The sequence below is a fragment of the Aethalodelphis obliquidens genome, unplaced genomic scaffold (assembly GCF_003676395.1).
Source record: "Aethalodelphis obliquidens isolate GAN/ISIS:26980383/991018 unplaced genomic scaffold, ASM367639v1 scaffold69, whole genome shotgun sequence".
NCBI lineage: Eukaryota > Metazoa > Chordata > Mammalia > Artiodactyla > Delphinidae > Aethalodelphis > Aethalodelphis obliquidens.
The window spans coordinates 4,440,529-4,464,035 of NW_020838013.1; the positions used below are offsets into that span (position 1 = coordinate 4,440,529).

At 43.1% G+C, this 23,507-nt stretch overlaps 1 protein-coding gene and 1 long non-coding RNA gene across 2 annotated transcripts in view; both read left to right on the top strand.

Annotated features, from left to right (window-relative positions):
- Positions 1-857: 857 nt before the first annotated feature.
- The window catches only part of KDM2A (lysine demethylase 2A), a 106,159-nt gene continuing 83,509 nt past the window's right edge, over positions 858-23,507 (top strand). The window contains exons 1-2 of the mRNA XM_027090159.1: positions 858-1,641; positions 2,844-2,967. Of these exons, the coding sequence (XP_026945960.1) occupies positions 2,926-2,967 (42 nt within the window). The 5' untranslated portion in view covers positions 858-1,641; positions 2,844-2,925. The remainder of the gene's footprint in view (positions 1,642-2,843; positions 2,968-23,507) is intronic.
- Positions 19,441-20,433, top strand: LOC113611343 (uncharacterized). The gene is made up of 2 exons (XR_003429411.1): positions 19,441-20,162; positions 20,209-20,433. It is a non-coding gene; the product is annotated as an uncharacterized LOC113611343 (long non-coding RNA).

Consider the following 23,507-nt stretch of genomic DNA (forward strand, 5'->3'; position numbering starts at 1 on the left):
TGCACCGAGGAGCCCCCCGAGCCGAGGGCGGACTGGCCCCGCGGCGAGGGCGCCAGGGCCTGCCCGGTGATGGCGGGCAGGCCGGCCTCGGCCCATCGGCGGGCGCGTGAGGGGAGGGAAGCCGGCGGGAAGGCGCTCCTTCCCTGCGCCCCCTCGCCCTGGGCAGTCTGGCCGGCCGGGCCCAGCAGCCTGACCCCGGAAGACCCCGCTTTGAGGCGGGCAACGGCTGCCCTCGCCCAGGCCGCCCGGCCCTCAGGTTGTGCGACTGTGACGGGCTGACTCGCGCAGAGGGCGGTTGAAGGGGAATGGGGCGCTTCTCCCCTCTGCTTGGGGAGGGGGGGGTGTTGTGCTTTGTGGGGGGTCGGGGGGTCACCACCCTCCCAGAAGAGGTGGGGGAGGGCCGCCGGCGCAGCTGGCCGGCGAGGGGCGGGGTCACAGAGGCGAAGTGTGTGTTCGAGCGAGGGCGTGTGGGGGGCAGGGCGCGCGCGGAGGAGGATCTGTGGCCTGCGCGCAGGCGCGAGCAGCGGGCCGGGCCCGAGCCCTGGAAGAAGGCCGACGGGGAGCGGGGGCGGTGGGCCGGCGGGAGGGCGGGCAGGCTGACGCTAGGGGGGGCGGGGAGCCGCGTCGGCGTCGCGGGGGCGCGGGCGATTCGAGGCCGACGCATCCGCGCGTGCGCGCGCCGGCAAAGTGTCCGCGTTAAGAGGGGAGTGACGCGTGCGCGTTCACGTGCACCCCGGAGAGCGGTAAGCAGCGAGGAGAGGCTTGAAGGGGGGTGGGGGTGGAGAGGCTAGCCGAAGGAGGGGTGGGGAGGCGGCGCCTGCGCAGTGCGCCGCGGAGGAGCTGTGTGTATGTGAGAGTCTGACGGGTTCAAAATGGCGGCGGCTGCTTCAGCGGCTCCTCCTGTGTGAGGGAAACAACACCCCTCCCCGGCAGCGGCGGCGGCGGCGGCGGCGGCTGCGGCTCGCAGAGCACCTTCCCAGCGGCTGGGCCTGTCGCCGCTCTGTCTATCCTGGGCAGGGGGCGCTTCGGGAGGAGGGGCAACGCCAGGGGGCCCATCCCCCGGAATCCCTCCTCTGCGACTGGGGAGTAGCCGGGGGCTCGTCCCGCAGCGCGGAGCCCGGGCTGAGGGGGAGACGCGAGGGGAGCCGGGGCCCCCAGCCCGGCGCGCCGCGCCGCTCCCGCCCTCTCCGCCCCCCGGGGCCGGGGCCCGCGTTCCGGGGGGCCGGGGCGGCGCGGGCAGCCTCGGGTCGGCCGGTCTCAGCTGATCGGCCGCCGCTCCCGGGCTCCGGCGGTGGCCGAGCGGTACTTGTCTAGGGCACGGCGGCCCCGCGGCCGGGGCTGGCCCGGGGCTCGGGCTCGGGCTGCTGACCGCTGGCCCGGGGGAGGCGGGGGCGCCCCGGGCTCGGCGCCGAGGGGTCGCGCTCCCCTCTCCTGACGCCTCACACTCCCGGTCTCCAAAGCCAGAAGAGGAGGTTTGATTCAGCAACTGTTTCCTCTCTTTTCCGGGTCGCTGTGACCCTCTGGATACTGGGTTGATCCACGGAAAAAACCCGAAGACGACGTTTGGGATTTAATTTTTCCTCTCAGTTTTTGGAATCTTTTACTTCTCACTTGGACAAGAACTCACGAGCAAAATCCCCGGTGAGATTCCCCCTCCTGTCGCCCCCCCCCCTTGGAAGTTTTGGTTCGCTGTGTTATCTAAAGACTTAATGTAAAGTTTCTATTTCTTTTTCCGATGGTTGAACGAACCATTGAAACGCCTTTTCCTGGGGGAACCCGGCGAGATTTTCCATTTTTCCTCTCCGGCCCTGGCTGCTCTCAAGCCCGGGCGGTCTTCGCCCAGGGGGTGCAAACACGGTTTCCCTCCCGACTTGGGGCGAGGGCTTCCTCCAGGAGGGCTCTGCCACGAACTGCTCTTGCAAACTGTGTCATCAGGTCCAGTGGTCTCGTAGCAGTTTTGAAAGGATGCTGTTAACGTGGCCTTAATGTAGTTACAAAAAAGAAAAAAAAATCTGCATTCTCTATGGAAGCCATTATCCTTGAGAATATTTAGGAAAAAGAAAAACCTTTCTTGGTATTAGGGATCGGCCGTCGCGCAAACCGGTCTTTAATGTTTGGAAAAGATGAATTTTACTTACGTCTCTAGGTAAAATCTTTATTACTTTACACAGAAAGATCTGATACATTTTTGTGTCTGATTTGCAACTCCCTTGAATTTGTTTCAGAGTTGTACACATCTTGTGTTGGGGTGGAGGGTTGGTTTGGGAATGAAAAGATCCGGGGAGTCTAGGAAGGAAGGCGACGATTGCATACGGATTTACTAGAGGTGTATGGGAAATTGTTTTGGAGTCTATTTAAATCCTAATTTCTTGTTCTCTTCTTATATAGTTAGTCTGTCCTTTTCTTTAGTTTCTAATTACGGGTGAGAGAGAACTAATTTGGTTAGGATCTGGATCTGCTTCACCTGGCCAGCTCTCTAAGAGAGAAAAGTCCTGTGTCCCCCCCCTTTTTTCTTTTTTTTTTTTTTTTTTTGCTAATGCTGCCATTGAAGGGGAACCTTGCGTATTGTAATCCTGTGGGGAGAAACAAGTGGTATAGCCCGACAGTAAGGAACTGAAACCAACATCTTCTTGCCTATAGGCCTCAGACAGTTGTAATGTGATTAATGTTGATCTTGACATGGAACCACTTGCCCCAGAGCTGAGAGGTCCCAAACTGATGAAGAGGAACCAGATTTCTCAGGAAGCCTTTAACTTACACATGTCCTAAACACTTCATTCCGAGGAAAGAAAGGTTGAGTTCGAGGATGAGTTCTCATCTCTGCTCATATCATTATTCTTTAGTGTTGCAATCTGGTTCCTAAGGAGGAAGAGGAAGGCAGCCCTGGAGTGGTTTCTTTCTGTAATTTCAACAGAAGAGTGAGAGATGGAACCCGAAGAAGAAAGGATTCGTTACAGCCAGAGATTGGTTAGTATTTTCTTGTCTTTTTTTTTCTTTTCTTTTCTTTTCTTTTTTTCCAATTTTGAAGCAGAAAAACTATTTTGTTTACATTTGTGAACATACTGTGATTAAAACTTTTCAGGTGGCTTTTCTCTGCACCAGAGGAGGGAAGGTGTATTAGTATCTCATTTGAATTTTAGGCCAAGTAGTTAGAGTCTTAGTAGTCATCCTATTTGGAAATGGATTTATAGGTAGCTTTTAACTTCTGCTGAAACCGTTGTAAATCAAAGGATTTTATGGATTACAGTGTGACAAGGATTCCTAATTTTGCAATACTGACATTGTAATAAATCTAATTGATTACGTTAGATTTGAATGTAAATTTGAGGGGCAAAACTGTTTGAGGAAGGATAGTTCCGTTTAATTTTTTTAGATTATTGTGTACCAAGATTTTTGGCTTTGAGCTGGGGAGTGGAAATGCGGATTTTTTTTTTTTTTTTAACACAAATAAACACTGATAGGGTTGAAGGGGATTGATTGAGAGAAGGGAGAATACTGGATGCTGATAAAGTTCTGTATTTTGTATTTGGGGAGGGATGTATGTGATATATCTTATAAAAGTAAATTTTTACTTAGTAATGATTTGGAAGGAATTAGCTTGTATGTGCATATGAATACTTTGTCCATTAGGCTCCCGCTTTCCTCTCAGGGTTTCCCTACTGGAGTTTAAGAATTTGATTTTTGTTTTCCCTAGTCAAAGAGAGCTTTATTAATATTCTCACCATATATTCGTTTCAGAAATTTGACTTTATTTGTAGAGTGGGGAATGAGGAAAGCCACAGAACTATATGCATTATGTAAAATTTGGTGAACTGAAAGACCTAGAAAATTACTAAAGGAATTTATGCTGGTTTTATTTGGCTCTGCATTTTAGACTGAATTTGGAGGAAAAAAGAGTGATTCTTTAATTCATTTTCTGATAATGTCCAGACTCTTTGAGAAAAGGCTGTTCTCCCCCCCCCCCCCCCCCCCCCCACGCCCCAGTGTGACTGTTGAAAAGGTGTGGTGTGTATTGGCAAGTGTATCCAGTAGGCAATATGTTCTAGCAAAGCTTTATTTCAGAGATTTGCTTCTTGTCTCCTAATCTGTGTGTTGAGATTATAATTCTTTAACTTTTAGAAATAAAGTATATCATCAGTGGAATTTTGTACGTTTAGGATTTATTTTTGTTTTGACATTTCTTGAATTCAGTTTTTTGGGGGGAAAAGAAAGAAGATGCTGCAAAATTCTTTTCTTGGTTAGTTACTGCTATATGGATTTTCGTTTTTATCACGTCAGGCTGGTAGAATTGCTGAGCTGTTTCATAAATATCTGAGAGATCTTGGGATCCAGTCTTTCAAAGCAAGTTTTTATTTTTTAACAAGATAGGGAGGTAGTGGTAAGGAGATCCAAAGAATCTGTGATTTTTGTCCTGGTAAGTTTTTTTTTTTTAATTGTAAAATGATTGCTACCTGTTGCACACATTAACCTTTTCCTTATCTAGCATATTTTTTCTTTTGGTTTATGTGTTTTTGTAGCAGTGTTGTGTAAGAGGGTACAGCAAATATTTTGGGAGAATCTTGCTCACTTAGAATTTTGGGTAATAATCTTGAGTTTAGGGTGACTGATGTCTGTTTTCCTTTTTTAAATTACATGACAAAATTATATCCAAAGTGTAAATCCCTTCCATAACATAACTTTTTTTTTTTTTTTTTTTTTTGCGGTACGCGGGCCTCTCACTGTTGTGGCCTCTCCCGTTGCGGAGCACAGGCTCCGGACGCGCAGGCTCAGCGGCCATGGCTCACGGGCCCAGCTGCTCCGCGGCATGTGGGATCTTCCCGGACTGGGGCACAAACCCGTGTCCCCTGCATTGGCAGGCGGACTCTCAACCACTGCGCCACCAGGGAAGCCCCATAACATAACTTTTGATATGAGAGCATATTGGTGGCTAATTTGAATGGCAGTCTGCCTACCAAACTTTTAAATTTATTTATTTATTTATTTTTAAAATTTATTTATTTTATTTTTGTCTTCGTTGGGTCTTCATTGCTGCGTGTGGGCTTTCTCTAGTGGTGGCGAAAGGGGGCTACTCTTCATTGCGGAGCACAGACTTGAGACGCTCGGGCTTCAGTAGTTGTGGCGTGCAGGCTTCAGTAGCTGTGGCACACGGGCTTAGTTCTTCCGCGGCATGTGGGATCTTCCCGGACCAGGGCTCGAACCCATGTGCCCTGCGTTGGCAGGAGGATTCTTAACCACTGCGCCACCAGGGAAGCCCTAAATTTATTTATTTTATTTTATTTATTTTTGGCTGTGTCGCGTCTTTGTTGCTGTGTGCCGGCTTTCTCTAGTTGCGGCGAGCAGGGGCCACTGTTCGTTGTGGTACGCGGGCTTCTCATTGCGGTGGCTTCTCTTGTTGCGGAGCATGGGCTCTAGGCACGCGGGCTTCAGTAGTTGTGGCTCGCGGGCTGTAGGGCGCAGGCTCAGTAGTTGTGGTGTACGGCCTTAGTTGCTCTGCAGCATGTGGGATCTTCCTGGACCAGGGCTCAAACCCGTGTCCCCCGCATTGGCAGGCAGATTCCTAACCACTGCGCCACCAGGGAAGCCCTGCCTACCAAACTTTTAATGTCTCTGTGGCAAGTGCTTATATTACAGAATTCTCTATTGATGAAGTTAGATATTTGAGGAATTTTAAGACTGACATGAAGGCATAAAGGCTAATTTTTACAGTAGCTATAACACTGTATCTCTTTAAGTCAAAGTATAGAATTTAGTTTTGTTTTGCAGTTACTGGCCATGGAACATAAAGTTTGAAAGAGAGACAAAATGACAGGTGTGCTAATTCGGCTTGGTGATTAAACTTTGTGTGGTCTCATACTATATGTTTGTCGAATTGAATTACCTAGTGCATTGATTATAGTGTTATTGGCTATCACTTCCATATTGTTTTAGAGGACAAAACCTAAATGGTTATCCCTCTGTGACATACTTTCAAAATAGCCTCTTGGGAGAGAAAATGTAGTATACCAGTATTAACAGTCTGAGGCCAAACTCGTTTCGGAACAAGAGTGACTTTAATATTGAGGATCTTTTACCTATCTTTAAAAAAAAAAAGTTGTATCCTTACTTATAAGAATATGTATTATTCATGATTGAATAGATCCTTTTTAATGCTTTTAACTGACATAGCTATTTCAAGTTCACAGACTGGATTTGGTGAGATAAATTTTGATATGTTTGTATCATCTTTGTGACAAGCCATTTTTTAAAAAATCAGACATAGCTAGTTTTTTTTTTTTTTTTTTTTTTATAAATTTATTTATTTTTGGCTGTGTTGGGTCTTCGTTTCTACGCAAGGGCTTTCTCTAGTTGTGGCAAGCGGGGGCCACTCTTCATCGCGGTGCGCGGGCCTCTCACTGTCACGGCCTCTCTTGTTGCGGAGCACAGGCTCCAGACGCGCAGGCTCAGTAGTTGTGGCTCACGGGCCTAGTTGCTCCGCGGTATGTGGGATCTTCCCAGACCAGGGCTCGAACCCGTGTCCCCTGCATTGGCAGGCAGATTGTCAACCACTGCGCCACCAGGGAAGCCCCATAGCTAGTTTTTAAAAATTGGCTTGTCTTTTGTCAAACTAGTATTTATCTATTACATGTAGAAGAGAATTACACCTTTGAATATGGTATGTACGTGTAGATTTGGGGCATAAGCTCTTCTTTCTGGAACTAGAACATTTACTTATTTTGCAGTGTAGGGAATACAAGAGAGGGTAAATGCTGTTTTGATTTTTTTTAAACAAGCCACTGTTTTGTTTTTAATGAAAAGATTAGTAGTTTTGTGTATGGATTTCTAGAAGAAAGCCAGATAGATCTCCATGGGAAGTTGACATAGTTGAGGAGGTATTCAAGTGAGAGGGATAGAAGCTTCAGGTTGGTGATGGGTGGATATTTGGTTATCCTGAGGTAATGATGATTTATTTCTGTATTTCTAGTAAATTAAGATGTAGGACCTTACTGAGAAACATGGACAGGGACTAATTTTAGAACTTTTTTTCTTCATTTGGTTTCAGGAGCCAAAGTGTTGAAGTATTTTTGAATGTTTGTCACAGCCATGTATATTTAAATGTTCGTTTATAGGGAATGTTCAACATAATATCTTATAGTTTCTTAATCTAAAATATTAGTTAAATCCTCAGCAATTGTAGTCAATGATCTTTTAAGTTTTTGAAATCACACCAATTCTGAGTAATCCTTATTATTGCACAATAAAAATAAAATCAAGGACAAAATAATGTGCATCTGAAGTAAATGCTTAAGGTATAGTTACATTTAGTATGGAAAAAAATTCACTGACCCCTGCCAAAGGCAATTGTAGAAACAAATGAACGCCTAAATCAATGTAAAAGAAGGTGAAGACAATATACTTCAGGGTAAAAGAAGTTATATGACATGAATATTTTTTTCCCTTGACTTCACCTAAGCCTAGTGCTGTTATCTGAAGGGAGAGATGCTGATTTACTTGAGAATTCAGCTTGCTTGTCAATCTTGATGCTAAGATGAAGAGATTTTCTAAAGGATGTTATTATACTACTGGATGCTCAATCCTGTTAATGTGCCTTACATATGATTCTCTCTGAAATAGCTAAATCATTTATCTGTTGCAAGAAACTGAGGGCACTGAGTCCTTATGATATTCTCACCTTTCTTTGGGTCATCCTTAAAATTGTCTCCCCAGATTCAGGAGCAATGAACAGATTATCCCTTTTACAAACAGTCGCACTTTGAATGTCCCCGCTCTAAGGTCTTTCTGCCCAGGAATAGACCAGGCAAAATAAAAACCTAATTTTAAGCAATTTTTTCCATAGTTTATTAATAATTAAAAAAATTATAGATGGTCTAAATTGTTGAATTTGCTTATTTATCATCATTCCATTAGACTTAACTGTCAGTCTCTATTGGTGGAGGAGTACATTGTTCGGAGTGTTGCAGTCTCCTTCCTGGTGATGTAGGAAAAACTTGTTGCCCATTTTTGGCATTCAAAATGCAGATGATGAGGGAGCTAATTCTTTATACTTATGCATCAGTCTTCCACAGTTACCCGTATTTTGGGGACCCAGAATACAGGGCTGTATTTAAGCCCCATTACTTTCTCTTATTTATTTTGCTGAGCACTAATCACTACCATACTTAAGTTTGTTTGTGCATATCTCTCCATTAGAGTACAGGCTCCTTGAGAGTTGGGACTTTGTTTTTGTTTATGGTGTCTACTGGATGCTTTGAATAGTGCCTGACACATAGAAAGTGCTCAATAATTAGCCTCAAAAAGAGAGAAGAAAGTACTCTCAGTCTGCAATATAGAAAGTGCTCAATAAGTATTTGTTGATATTGTTGAAAGCCCTCATAAGTATTTACTTTTCTTTGCTATGAGTTTTCTTGACTGCTAGGAATAGATCACTAGAATGGAGGAGAGTTTGGTATACAGGGATGAGCAAAATATTGGGGTATTGGGTTCTGTAGTATACATAAGAACCAGAAGGCCTAAGCTCTAACAAATGAAAACTTATGCTTAGCACACGTGCCACATGAACACATTTATAGTATTTAAGCCATTAGAACAGATAAGAAAATATTTAGTTAACTGTAAAAGCTCAGTCTGAATTTTAAGTTTCCTATCTCAAATCCTGTCCTAAACCCTCCATGTTACGGTTTTTGCTGACTTTAAGACAACCTTAAAGTTGTGAAGTTGCAAGCGACGGTGTTTGTGTTACTCTCAAGTCTTGGTTTTTGTAAACTGATACAGCCACTATGGAGAACTGTATGGAGGTTCCTTAAAAACTAAAAATAGAACTACCATACGACCCAGCAGTCCCACTACTGGGCATATACCCTGAGAAAACCATAATTCAAAAAGAGTCATGTACCACAATGTTCATTGCAGCTCTATTTACAGTAGCCAGGACATGGAAGGAACCTAAGTGTTCATCGACAGATGAATGGATAAAGAAGATGTGGCACATATATACAATGGAATATTACTCAGCCGTAAAAAGAAACGAAATTGAGTTATTTGTAGTGAGGTGGATGGACCTAGAGTCTGTCATACAGAGTGAAGTAAGTCAAAGAGAAAAACAAATACCATATGCTAACACATATGTATGGAATCTTAAAAAAAAAAAAAAAAAAGGTTCTGAAGAACCTAGGGGCAGGACAGGAATAAAGACGCAGACGTAGAGAATGGACTTGAGGACATGGGGAGGGGGAAGGGTAAGCTGGGACGAAGTGAGAGAGTGGCATGGACATATATACACTACCAAATGTAAAATAGATAGCTAGTGGGAAGCAGCTGCATAGCACAGGGAGATCAGCTCGGTGCTTTGTTACCACCTAGAGGGGTGGGATAGGGAGTAGATATGGGGATATATGTATAGCTGGTTCACTTTGTTATAAAGCAGAAACTAACACACCATTATAAAGCAATTATACTCCAATAAAGATGTTAAAAAAAAGTCTTGGTTTTGACCATTAAGTCAGGGAATGGATACATTTGCTGTATACCATGCAGAGGGACATAACATTCTTATTTTCTGTTCCTTTTTATTTTTCTTCTTGGGGAGTGAACATCCTTAGTCAGGTTTTATTAATGTGCTCTCCTTATCTCATTTTTGGGATAATACAGTGTTTTTGCATTGTGCTTTCACATCAACAGAGGTTAAAATTCAATAAACATTTATCATGTGTCAAGTACTAGGCTAGGTTCTTTCAAATGCGTTACCTTATTTAATCTTCAAAACAGCCCTGTAAGGTAGATGGTATAGTTTCCAACCTTAATTTTTTTTTTTAAATAAATTTATTTATTTATTTTTGGCTGTGTTGGGTCTTCATTTCTGTGCGCGGGCTTTCTCTAGTTGCGGCCAGCGGGGGTCACTCTTTATCGTGGTGCGCGGGCCTCTCACTGTCGCGGCCTCTCTTGTTGCGGAGCACAGGCTCCAGACGCGCAGGCTCAGTAGTTGTGGCTCACGGGCCTAGTTGCTCCACGGCATGTGGGATCTTCCCAGACCAGGGCTCAAACCTGTGTCCCCAGCACTGGCAGGCAGATTCTCAACCACTGCACCACCAGGGAAGCCCCAACCTTAATTTTTTTTATCATGGTAATGGAGGCGTAGGGAGCTGCCTTGACTTGACCAGGGTCACAAAGTTGGTAAGGGGTGGAACGAGACTTTGAACCCTGTGTTTCTTCTTTCACACCTTATCATCTCTCTTGCCGTGTATTTCATACAGAAAACAAATGATAGGTACTCCTGTTGTAGGAAGTTGTAAACTGAGTGCTTCATCTTTTTTTGAGGCTACTGTTACAGTTTCTTTCCTAACAAATATCTGCTTAATAGCCTAAATGAGATAGCTACAAATATTTGACAGCTAACATTTGATTATATTTTTTAAAAATTGGCACGTTCTTTCTTTTTTGTGAACTTTGAACTTACTGCACTTGATCTATTAAAATAGCAATATTCATGTGTATATGTCAAGCCTTTTATTTATGCATGTCACTCATATCATTGTTTTCTGTTTTAAATTTTAGGTTCTTGGGGGTTTTCTCTATCTGTGAGTACTTGGTAAAAACTTAAAGCATAAAGATAAAAGGCAGCAGATAGTGACCAAATGAGTGGTTTTGGCAAATACAGTGGTGAAGCCTCCTTCAGGTAGGTAGAGAGGAGGAGGGAAGAGGGTGGTCTTGTAGGAGCTAAAGAGAGCATAAGCTTTACTATAGATTAGTAGGACTAAAGTAGAAGATTTGTTTGGGAGGTAGTGTTGATAATGTAGGGAACACATTTTAAACAATTACGAAAGCCAGGTATGGAAAATAGCCGTTAGAAGCTGTGGTTTGTTTTTAATTGAACACTAATTTGATCAAAATGTTTTTTTACGAGTAATATTTTTGTAGTTTTAAGTCAGGGAGGTGTCTAGAAGAATACTGAAATAGATTACCTCTTGAGGTGATAGGTTACCTGAACTCTAGGGCAGTGGTTCTTGAAGTGTGGTCCACTTACCAGCAAGGTAAACATTATCTGGATGTCTGGGAACTAGTTAGAAATGCATATTTTTGGGCCCTGCCTCATACTTTTGGTGGATCAGAAACTCTGGGGTTTGGGACCCAGTGATCTGTGTTTTAACAAGCCAGGTGATTCTGTTGTGTGCAGAAGTTTGAGAACTACTGCTTTGGGGTATAGATAGTAGAAATGGAAAGGAAGAGATAGAAGCAAGACACTTTGGCAGTGAAGGACTGACAAAACTTGGTGAATGATAGATACCAGCATGTTAGGATGGAAAAGAGTGCTTGACTGGGGATCGTGAGCCCAGAGTCCTAGTACCAATTCTATTACCAGCTATAGTTTTGAGCAAGAGAACTGACCTCTTATTGAGGGAGTTGTACTAAGTGATTTCTGAGGATTTTGGAAGCAAAGACAAATGAATTAAGGTGGACTCTGAGATTAAGTCTCGATTATCAGGAAGATCAGAGGGAGGAATTTTTGAAAGAGGGAGGAGTGAGTGTGGGCAGATGTTTTAGACATTTGGAACAGATTTGTTTAAAGCAGAGGTTCTCAGCTGGGTGTGATTTTTGCCCCCTGCCCCGGAGACATTTGGCAATATCTGGAGACATTTTTGATTGTCAGACTAGGAGAGTACTACTGGTATGTTGGTGAGTAGAGGCTAGGGATGCTGTTAAAACATCCCATTAAACATTCCCTACAACAGAACCTGCCGTATAGTGCGGGTAGCTCAGCTCGGTGCTCTGTGGTGACCTAGATGGGTGGGATGGGGTGGTGGTGGGAGGGAGGTCCAAGAGGGAGGAGATATATGTATACATATAGCTGATTCACTTCGTTGTACAGCAGGAACTAACACAACATTGTAAAGCAACTATACCCCCAAAACAAAAACCAAAACAAATTGCCCATAACAAAGAATTATCCAGTGTTAATTGGGTGAGATTGAAAACTGATTTAAAGAGAGCTATCCAGTAGATGGGTTCTAGGTTTCCATCCTGATTATCTGCTGTTAATCTTAGAGTTTTAAGTCCAACACAAAACATCTTGAAAGCATCTCAGATTGTTTTTCTCAGGGCTTTGCCCAAATAAGCATGAAGTGGTTTTTTTGTTGTTGAATTTTTGCAAAAATAACTTCATGGTCATGGCAAATCCTCAACCTAGTTGCAGATTTCTTTATTATTCCTTTAAACTTATTCTAAGATCACTTGATTTGGGCAACCAAAGTAAGTACTCACTGTCTTGAGATGAATAGTTAAGTTATAACAATAAATCATCTTTTGGTATTCTCTTTGAAGGATAGCAAAAAATGAGCTAAAAGCTGTGGGTGTTGATGTGAACAAATATTGAAATACTTTTGATTACCATGTGGCTGAATAAACCCATGGCCATTCCTGAGAAACAACCTCATGAGCTGGTTGTGGCCCTCAGTGTGAATTTAAGGTAGCCCCAACCTTAATTTATCTCTTTATATCCCTGGATCACAGAAGTTACGAAGTCTTTTGTGTCAGGGCAGTAATCTAGCCAACCCTTTCTTGTTTCTGACAGTAACTTCAAGAGAATGTATATTCATAAATACGGTGATTGTATTGTAGGACTTTAATCATTTCCAATGTACCTCTGTGTTTATTGTCTTTTGATCATCTTATTCTTTTGATCATCACAATTGCAGGGGTTGCTAGGACATGGGGATGGTGCTACCATGTTGCACAATTCCTGAGGGACCCATTCACATTTCTTATTCTATGTGAAAGATGCTCTTGGAGATGGGCAGTGTGCAAACAAACAAAAAAAAAGGGACCCTTTCTGGGTGGGTAAGATAAAGGAAGGGCTTCCCTCAAGGTGCAGTGGTTAAGAATCTGCCTGCCAATGCAGGGGACACAGGTTTGAACCCTGGTCCAGGAAGATCCCACGTGCTGCAGAACAACTAAGCCTGTGCACCACAACTACTGAGCCTGTGCTCTAGAGCCTGCAAGCCACAACTACTGAACCCGTGTGCCTAGAGCCCATGCTCCGCAACAAGAGAAACCACAGCAATGAGAAGCCCGCATACCACAATGAAGAGTAGCCCCTGCTCTCCGCAACTAGAGAAAAGCCCGTGCAGCAATGAAGACCCAATGCAGCCAAAAATAAATATAAATAAAACAAATTTCTTTCACAAAAAAGATAAAGGAAAAGCCACCTTGTATATTTGAAACAAAGGGAGAAAAGAGTCCAGTCTGATGAATAATAGCACCCATTAATTGAGTGTATATTATGTGCTTGGTACTGACCTTTTACATATATTAACTAATTTAATTTTCAGCAGCCCTTTGAGGTAGGTTCTGTGATTTCCATTTTCTAGTTTGGAAACTGAGGCATAGCACAGTTAAATAACTTGTCCCAGGTTATTCAGCTAAGTAGGGAAAGAGCCAGGATTTATAGTAGACAGTCTAAGATATACTGCCTCTTTTTCAACTTTGTTGGAACGCAGTTTGTAAATGTTCTGCTGTTGAATTTAGGGTGTTCCCCAAGTCATCTTTTCTCCCTCAAGAGATTCATTCACTTAAATGTTTGCTGAGTGCTTACACTGTGTCAGGCACTTAACATGGGCTTTGCTTTTTTAGAACTTCCAAATAACTGTGGTTTCAGGTAGTGCTGAATACTTTGAAGAAATTAAGAGGGGGATAAAATACTTGTAGGGTGGGGATCACTCCTTGAGTTGGGTCATTGGTAAAGGCTTCCTGAGAAGATGGTGTTTGTAACTGAGACCTGAGCGATGAGGAGCCAGTCTTGTGAAGGTCAAGGCCTTGGGGCACCAGATCTGGGTCAGCAGAGCTCTAGGTTGAGGGACCACCTAATGCAAAGCCCTATGGTAGGAATGAGAAAATATTACAAGCACTTAACCACATGTCAGACACCATACAGGGCACTTGGGATACAGATACAGTGATGAGCAAGATAGGCATGGTCCCTCTGTCATCAAGATTACGGTCTGTTAGGGAAGTCAGACAATAAATACTTATAATGTTAATTATAGTTATGCAAAGGACTACAAAGATAATGTAGGAGGCAATGAAAGTGTATAATAGAGTGACCTAATCTAAACTTCAGGAGTGGGAAGAGGCATCAGGGAACACTTTTCCTGAGAAAACCTTTAAAGCTGAGACCTGAAGGGTGAGTAAGAGGTAACCAGGCAAAAAGGAGAAGTGATTATCATATGCAGAACCTCCGAGGTTGGAAGGAATCTGACATGTTTGAGGAGCCTACCAACCAAACCAAACCAAAAAGGACGGTGTAACTGGAGAGAGGAAGTAAGTGGTGGAGACAGTTAAAATCCTGACAAGGTAATCAGGGGTCAGGTCAAGTAGGGCTTTATTCTTTTCTTTTTAAATTTATTTATTTATTTATTTTTGATTGCGTTGGATCCTTGTTGCTGGACGCGGGCTTTCTCTAGTTGCAGCTAACGGGGGCTACTCTTTGTTGCGATGCGCGTACTTCTCACTGCGATGGCTTCTCTTGTTGCAGAGCACGGGCTCTAGGTGCACGGGCTTCAGTAGTTGCAGCACGTGGGCTCAGTGGTTGTGGCTCACGGGCTCTAGAGCACAGGCTCAGTAGTTGTGGCGCACAGGCTTAGTTGCTCCATGGCATGTGGGATCTTCCTGGACCAGGGCTCAAATGGTAGAGCTTTATTCTGAAGGCAGTGGGAATGCAAAGTTCAGCAGAGGAGTATAACATGCTTGGAGTAATATCAGTAGCTGCAGTGTAGAGAAGGGATCAGGGAGAGGTAAGAATGGATTTGGTGAGAACAACTAGGAGGCTACTGCAGTTCAGGTAAGATAAGATGGTAGTATGGTTGAGAGTGCTGGCAGTAGAATTATAGAGGTCTTCAGGAATATTTAGGAAATGGAATCAAAGGACTTTGGTTCATTGGTTGTGTGGAGGGTGAGGTTAAGGGTTACATATAAGCATAACTCCCACGTTTTTCTCATGTGAGTGGTTTGTGGTGCAGTCCTTTTATTGAGATACAGGGCGCACTGAAGGAAGAGCAGGTTTGGAGATTGAGGGGAAGAGCTTACGTTCAGTTTTGAGTTAAGTTTGGACAGGTTGAGTGTGAAGTGCCTGTGAGACATCCTGGTAGAACTGTTGAGTAGGTAACTGGCTGTGGTTCTGGGCTTCAGGAAGGGCTTATTGGCATATAGTTGGATCTTACTGGCATACGTGTGGTAGTTGAAGTTGGGTAGACAGGGAGTGACTTACAAAGGGGGTGAGAAGGAGGAACCAGAGGGATATGAGGAAAATCAGGAGAAGTGGTGCTGGGACTTCCCTGGTGGTCCAGTGGGTAAGACTCCTCACTCCCAATGCAGAGGGCCCGGGTTTAATCCCTGTTCGGGGCACTAGATCCCGCATGCAGGCCGCAACTAAGAGTTCGCATGCCGCAACGAAGATCCTGCATGCCACAACTAAGGCCCGGTGTGGCCAAAATAAATAAATAAATAAATACTTTAAAAAAAAAAAGAGTAGTTGTGCCTTGGGGACTTCCCTGGCGGTCCAGTGGTTAAGACTCCACGCTTCCAAGCAGGGGCATGGGTTCAATTCCTGGTTGGGGAACTAAGATCCCACATGCCATGTGGTGGGGCCAAAAGATTTCAAAAAAAAAAAAAAGGATAAACAGTGTTTATCAGGCACTGTGCTAACCATCAGTGTATTTTTACTCATTTAATGCTTGTAACTCTATGAAGTAGGTGCTTTTATTATCTCTATTTTATAGATCAGGAAAATGATACAAGAAGGGACTGTATAATTTGCTCAAGACCACTGGGTAGTAACTGGAGAAGTTGGTTTTCGAACCCAGGTTTGTATGGCTCCAGTTTGCATTCTTTTTTTTTTTTATAAATTTGTTTATTTAGTTTGGGGTTTTTTTTGGCTGCGTTGGATCTTCATTGCTGTGTGTGGGCTTTCTCTAGTTGCAGCGAGCGGGGGATACTCTTCGTTGCAGTGTGCGGACTTCTCATTGCGGTGGCTTCTCTTGTTGTAGAGTACGGGCTCTAGGCACGCGGGCTTCAGTAGTTGTGGCACGTGGGCTCCGTAGTTGTGACTCACGGACTCTACAGCGCAGGCTCATAGTTGTGGCTCACGGGCTTAGTTGCCCTATGGCATGTGGGATCTTCCCGGACCAGGGCTTGAACCCATGTCCCCTGCATTGGCAGGCGGATTCTTAACCGCTGCGCCACCAGGGAAGTCCCCAGTTTATATTCTTTTTTTTTTTTTCCGCGGTACGCGGGCCTCTCACTGTTGTGGCCTCTCCCGTTGCGGAGCAACAGGCTCCGGACGCACAGGCTCAACGTCCATGGCTCACGGGCCTAGCCGCTCCATGGCATGTGGGATCTTCCTGGACCAGGGCACGAACCCGTATCCTCTGCATCGGCAGGCGGACTCTCAACCACTGCGCCACCAGGGAAGGAAGCCCTCCAGTTTATATTCTTAAACACCACTTTACACTAATAGTGTTTCAAAGAGGAGAGAGTGGTCAGCTGAGGTGGATGCTGCTTACAGGCTGAGTATACTGAAGACTTGAGATTTCCATTGGATTTGGCAACATAGAGGTTATTGGTGACTTTAAACAGGAGTTTTGGTGGCATTTGGGGGCAAAAGACGTTCTTCAAAATAAATGTGAGATTAAACAGAGACAGTGAATGAAGAGAAGTTTAGAGAAGTTTGGCTGTGAACAGAGAAGTGGAGCAAGTCGTTAGCTACAAGTGTAAGATCCAGAGAATGTTCTCTTCAATGTTTATTTGTTTGCTGTGTTTTGTTTTAAGATAGAAGAGACCACTGCATTTTTTTGTTAATGGCGTTATCAACTATTACTCCTTCTTCTGTTACTCTCCATATTTAATTAGTTGCTAAGCCCTGCTGGATTTCTGATACTCATCTCTTTGTAGTTCCTACTGCCACTTCTAGTTCTTACTCTTAGCCTGGACTATTGTAGTAGCCTTTTCTTAGATTTTTTAATTTTTATTTATTATTAATTTTTTTTAGTGTCAATTCTTTTTTTTTTTTTAAAGTTTATTAATTTATTTTGGCTGCGTTGGGTCTTCATTGCTGCGTGTGGGTTTTCTCTAGTTGTGGCGAGCAGGGGCTACTCTTCGTTGTGGTGTGCGGGCTTCTCATTGCGGTGCGTGGGCTTCTCACTGCGGTGGCTTCTCTTGTTGCGGAGCATGAGCTCTAGGCACACGGGCTTCAGTAGTTGTGGCACACAGGCTCAGTATTTGCAGCTCGCAGGCTCTAGAGCTCAGGCTCAGTAGTTGTGGCGCATGGACTTAGTTACCCCGCAGCATGTGGGATCTTCCCAGACCAGGGCTCGAACCCGTGTCCCCTGCATTGGCAGGCAGATTCTTAACCACTGCGCCACCAGGGAAGTCCCTCCATTATTTCTTATATTGTGCTCCTAAGGTTCTGATAATGTTATTCCTATCCTCTGTGACATTTCCATTCTGTAAAGTCACTGGTGGCATGGGACAGACACTGGACCTTGGTTCATGAAACTTGGCTTTGAATTTCAGCTTATAAACTGTGTAAACTTGAGCAAGTTATTTAACCTTGATGAACTTTCATTCTTCATGTGTGGAATAGTAAAAATAAAACTTACATTTTGGAAATAGCTTATTAGTGCTTGGTTAACTTTAAAGGTTTGCCACTACAGGCGCGAACTCCTTAGCCTGGTATTCAGGCTTTCCTGCACACTTGTGATATCCTGTCCCTACCCTAGGGTTTATCCTCTAAAACCCATTTGCAGTATTGTTTTCTTAATCCTATATGTTGAAGGAAACCTCTTTTCTGAACACTCATAGTTTTTTCTCGCTATCTCTTGTTATATCTAACTGGATACAAGATAGAAAGCTTGATTATGTCTAGATTATATGCTCCTTGAGGACAGAGCATGGCACACAGATAGCACAGAACTATTTACATCACTGAGACTGTAACATTACGAGTTGGTTAACTTCGTCATGAGCACATGGTAGAATGTAATCAAATTAATTTACTGCATTCTCTTGTTAAGTGCTGACAGTACTGCTATAATTATCAGGAGGGTGGTGGTCAGACAAAAGAGAAGGGAGCCAAGGAACAAGAATTTGCCACGTCTGGTTGCCCCACTTGTTATGGTCAGTAGAGAAAGGTGGAACAGACTGCTCATGTTCTTGAGACCATCCAGTTACCTTATTTCTTATACCATGCTCACCAGGCTACTTTCATAATTAGTTTGGTTCCCCTGTTCCTTGGGAAATGGGTTCCCTGGATAATGGGCATGAGTATTCACAGTGCTAGGCATTGTGAAGAAGTTAACTGACAATCCTTTTATCTTGCAGAGTTGAGTACTAGCCTACCAAGATCTCTCCTCTGGGGCTTCCCTGGTGGCGCAGTGGTTGAGAGTCCGCCTGCCGATGCAGGGGACACGGGTTCGTGCCCCAGTCCAGCAGGATACCACATGCCGTGGAGCGGCTGGGCCCGTGAGCCATGGCCGCTGAGCCTGCACGTCCGGAGCCTGTTGCTCCGCAACGGGAGAGGCCACAACAGTGAGAGGCCCGCGTACTACAAAAAAAAAAAAAAAAAAGTCTCTCCTCTGAACCTTAAAGGAGACAAGAATGTCCACTTAACAGTAGTAGTGTCTACACTCTTCTTATGTACAAAGGTTTGAACGGTGTGTAGAATGCTAAGGTACCATCATACCTTAGCTCAGACCCTTTTCTCCGGGGAGAATTTCTTTGACTAGGTCAGATCTTCCAGTTATTCTCATAGTATAGAATACCTCTTACGTGTAGCACTTCTCAAAATTGCCACTTTGCTTGGGTTATTATTTGATTGTCTGTTTCCCTTTTAGAATATAAGCATCATTAAAGGCTGCTACAGTGCCTTTTCTCACCATTTTATCCCCGTGCTTGGTACAGGTCCTGGTCCACAGTAGGTTCTTGATGGATTTTTTTTCTGTGAATGTGCATATCTAAAATGCTTTCCCTCCCACCCCATTCTGTCTTCTTGGGTAAGCTCTTAGTAAGCTCTTAGTTGTCCTCTAAGACCCCCAGATGTTGCTCTTCTCTTGAGTTCTCCTCAGTTACATTCCCAAGACACTTCTTATGCATTTTTGCTCTGGGACTAGTCACTTTGTGTTGTAATTCTTTGACCACGAGTCTATTTTCACCCAGCTATAGTAGACTCTTTTCCAGTTTTATTGAGAAATAATTGACATACATCACTGTATAAGTTTAAGGCGTACAGCATGATGGTGTGATTTACATATATTGTGAAATGATTACCGCAATAGGTTCAGCTAATATCCATCTTCTCATACAGATACAATAAAAAGAAGAGAAGGGGACTTCCCTGGCGGTCCAGTGGTTCAGCCTCTGTGCTTCCAATGCAGGGGGCACGGGTTCAGTCCCTGGTTAGGGAACTAAGATCCCACATGCTGTGTGGTGTGGCAAAAAAAAAAAAAGAGAAGAAAGGAAAAAAAATTTTTTCTCCTTGTGATGAGAACTCTTAGGAATTTCTCTTCCAACAACTTTTCTATATATCATACAGCATTGTTAGCTGTAGACATCATGTTGCACATTACATCCCTAGTACTTTTTTTTTGGTAACATCCCTAGCACTTATTTATCTTCTAACTGTAAGTTTGTACCTTTTGACCACCATCCTCCAGTTTCCACTCCCCCCACACCTCATCTCTGGTAAGCACTAGAGTAGACTTCTTTAAGGCAAGAACCATGTTGTTTTCAAGTGCTCAAGTGCATTTTATTGTGCTTAGCTTTATTGTGCTTAGCAAATATTGTAGGTTTTACAAATTGAAGGTTTGTGGCAACCCTGCATTGTCAGATGATGGTTAGCATTTTTTAGCAATAAAGTATTTTTTAATTAAGGTATATATATATGTTTTTAGACAATACTTTTGCACACTTAATAGATTATAGTGTAGTATAAACATAACTTTCATATATCTCCGAGGTATGCTTGTATGTCTATTGAAATGAACAGAAATGTGTTGTGTACTTTCTTGAAAGTACATAGACCATCATATATAACATAATAACCCTAACAATTAAAAAAACCTTAGCTTGGTAATCAGGAAGCCTGTATTAGTTTTCTCAGCTTTATTTTATTTACCTACAAGGTAAATAAATAAAGGTAAATAAATAAATAAATAATTTACCTACAAGGTCCTTCTCAGTTCTAATAGTTTAAACCAGGTGTTTTCAAAGTGTGACCCAGACCACGTCATCTGGGAACTTGTTAGAAATGCAGATTCCCAGGTCCTACCCCAAACTTACTGAATCAGAAACTCTGGGAGCGGGACCTGGACTTGTTTCAATAAGTCCACCAGGTGATTCTGATAGATGGTAAAGAGAACCACTGAAATTATTTTAGCAGTTAGTTTTTCTGTGCATTAAAAAAAAAAAAATAGAGTTAACGACCTTAATTTAAACTTCATAGCTTAAAGTTATTTTTAAAACTTTTCTTTATATGTGTTTCGTACCAGTTGAATTTAAGGACATTTTTCTAAACTAGTTGTAGCTAAATATCAAGGTATCTTTGAATCAGAGGTAGTAGATTCAGAAGTATTTGAAGACTGCTGCTTGCACAAAGTATGAGTGTGTGTATGTGCTTATATTTATATCTGTATATATGCATGTAGCATACATACATGTTTTTCTCTCTATCACTGGAAAATTCTCCATGATGAGTGGTTAAAGGAAGGGAAGGATACAGTACAGGCCTCTATTAGGCAGACTTGAATGAGTGGTATGGCAGAATAAGAAGTATTAAAAAGGAGAAGTTGCTTTTTTACAGTAGCAGATACACATATAGTTGGCCCTCTGTGTTCCTGTATCCTGCATCTATGGATTCTACCAACCATGGATTGAAACTATTCAGGGGAAAAATTCCAGAAAGTTTCAAAGAGCAAAACTTGAATTTGCTGCGGTGGCAACTACTTACGTAGCACTTACATTGTATTTACAATCATTTATATAGTATTGTATTAGGTATTATAAGTAATCTAGAGATGGTTTAAAGCATATGGGAGGATGTGCATAGGTTATATGCAAATGCCATACCATTTTATGTAAGGGGCTTGAGCATTTGTGGATTTTGGTATCCTGTGGTGGGGGGTGGGGGTTAAGGGGAGTTCCTGGAACAAATCCCATGTGGATGCTGAGGGACAACTATATTTACCTCCTATACCAAGGAGCTCTCTTAGCAACAGATTTTACCTCTGTGCTACCTGCAGCGGGTTGTTGTTGTGGACTGAAAGGTACTGATTATTGTTGATGTTCACTTACTTCCTATAGAGGGAGTTGCACACTTTACTATTGGAAACCATAATAATGGCATATCTCAGATGCATATTTTGTGTTTGGCACTATGCTAAGTGCTTTTATATGTGGCCCACTTTCACCACTGTTGTTTTGGCTTAATACCTTGAGTTTAAATTTACTCTCTGTTAAATAAAAGGGAACCTTTTGGAAATAGAGTTCCTAAAAAGAACTCCTTTTTTTTTTAATAGATTTATTTATTTTTATTTATTTATTTTTGGCTGTGTTGGGTTTTCGTTGCTGCGCGCGGGCTTTCTTTAGTTGCGGTGAGCGGGGGCTACTCTTCATTGCGGTGCGTGGGCTTCTCATTGTGGTGGCGTCTCTTCTTGCGGAGCACGGAATCTAGGCGCGCGGGCTTCAGTAGTTGTGGCACACGGGCTCAGCAGTTGTGGTGCACGGGCTTAGTTGCTCTGCGGCCTGTGGGATCTTCCCGGACCAGGGCTCAAACCCATGTCCAGTGCGTTGGCAGGCGGATTCTTAACCACTGTGCCACCAGGGAAGCCCAAGAACTCCTTTTAAGATACCTACTTGAACAGTTTCAGGATTTAGTAAACAGTTTCATGTTTGCTTCATTTACCTGTTGTACCTTTTGTGTGTGTGTGTGATTCATTATTTTTATAGATTATACTCCATATAAAGTTATTACAGAACAGTAGCTATATTTCCCTGTGCTTTACAATATATCCTTGTTGCTTATTTATTTTATACATAGTAGCTTGTACCTTTAGTTATTACCCATCTCATACTTTCTAAATTGAAGAAGCCTGTTTTCTTTCATCTTTCCTTACATGGAAGTTGCTTCTTCTTTTTTCTTTTTTTTCTTTAATTACTGTACTGGCCTTTCTCCAAGTCTTTTCTACCTATTAACTATTTCCTAGTGTGGTTACCAAAACTATAAGAATTGTCATAGGTTCAGAAGTTTTGTTGTTTTTGGTTTTTTGCTCATTTATTTATTTATTCAGCAAACATTGTTGGGTGTACTGTTGATGTTTATTGCGTGTGCTGGGTATACAGAAATGAATATCTCTACCCCATCTTCATAGTCTGATAAGAGCCATATAAACAAATAATTACGCTGTACTATGATAAATGAAATTTAGGAAGTATAAAGTACAAGAGGCAAGAGGAAGGAGGGTATGACTGAGGAAAGAAAGTCTTCAAAGAGGAGGTAAACTATTTACTAAGCTCGGTATTGTAACATTAAGGGTTGTCCAAGAGGCCAGAGGGTGAGGGGGGAAATTCCAAGCAGAGGAACCAGCATGTCCAGAGGCAAAGAAATATGAAACAGCACTACAAGCTCAAAACAGCATTGCCAGTAGTTCAGTGTTACTAGCGCATACAAATGGGAGAGGATCTGAGATCTGAAGAGCCTGAGTCCTGTTAAGTTGTTTGTACCTTATGCAATAGGTAGTGAGGAGACATTATCGGAACTAGAAACATGGGGATACTTGATGGTATCTGTTTTAGAAAGATCGCCCTGGAAAGGTGTTGTGGTGGATAGACTAGTGAGGGAAGAATTGCAGCGGTAAGGAAATCAGATAAGAATTTACGATAATATTTTAGAAAGAAATGATAACCAAACCTTGGTACCAAGAATGGAGATGGAGAAGAGACTGAGTCGAGGTACTTGAGGACAGAGTTGATGGGACTTGGTGATCCTGTTAGATGCCCTTGGAGAGGAAGATGACTCCTGAGTTCTTGGCTTGTATTCCCAGTTGATGGGTGGTGTCACTCACTGAGAGAGAATACCATGGTTCTATGCAAAGGCAAGAATGTAATTTTGATATATTTATATTGATCTTTATGTCTACATTAGCATATTTATTTAATTTATTTATTTAAAAATTTTTTTTCTGCGTTGGGTCTTTGTTGCTGCACGTGGGCTTTCTCTAGTTGCGGCGAGCAGGAGGGGCTACGCGGGGGCTAATCTTTGTTGCAGTGTGCAGGCTTTTCCTTGTGGTGGCTTCTTTCTTTGTTGCAGAGCATGGGCTCTAGGCATGTGGGCTTCAGTAGTTGTGGCACGTGGGCTCAGTAGTTGTGGCTTGCGGGCTCTAGAGCGCAGGCTCAGTAGTTGTGGCTCACGGGCTTAGCTGCTCCGCGGCATGTGGGATTGTCCCAGACCAGAGCTTAAACCCATGTCCCCT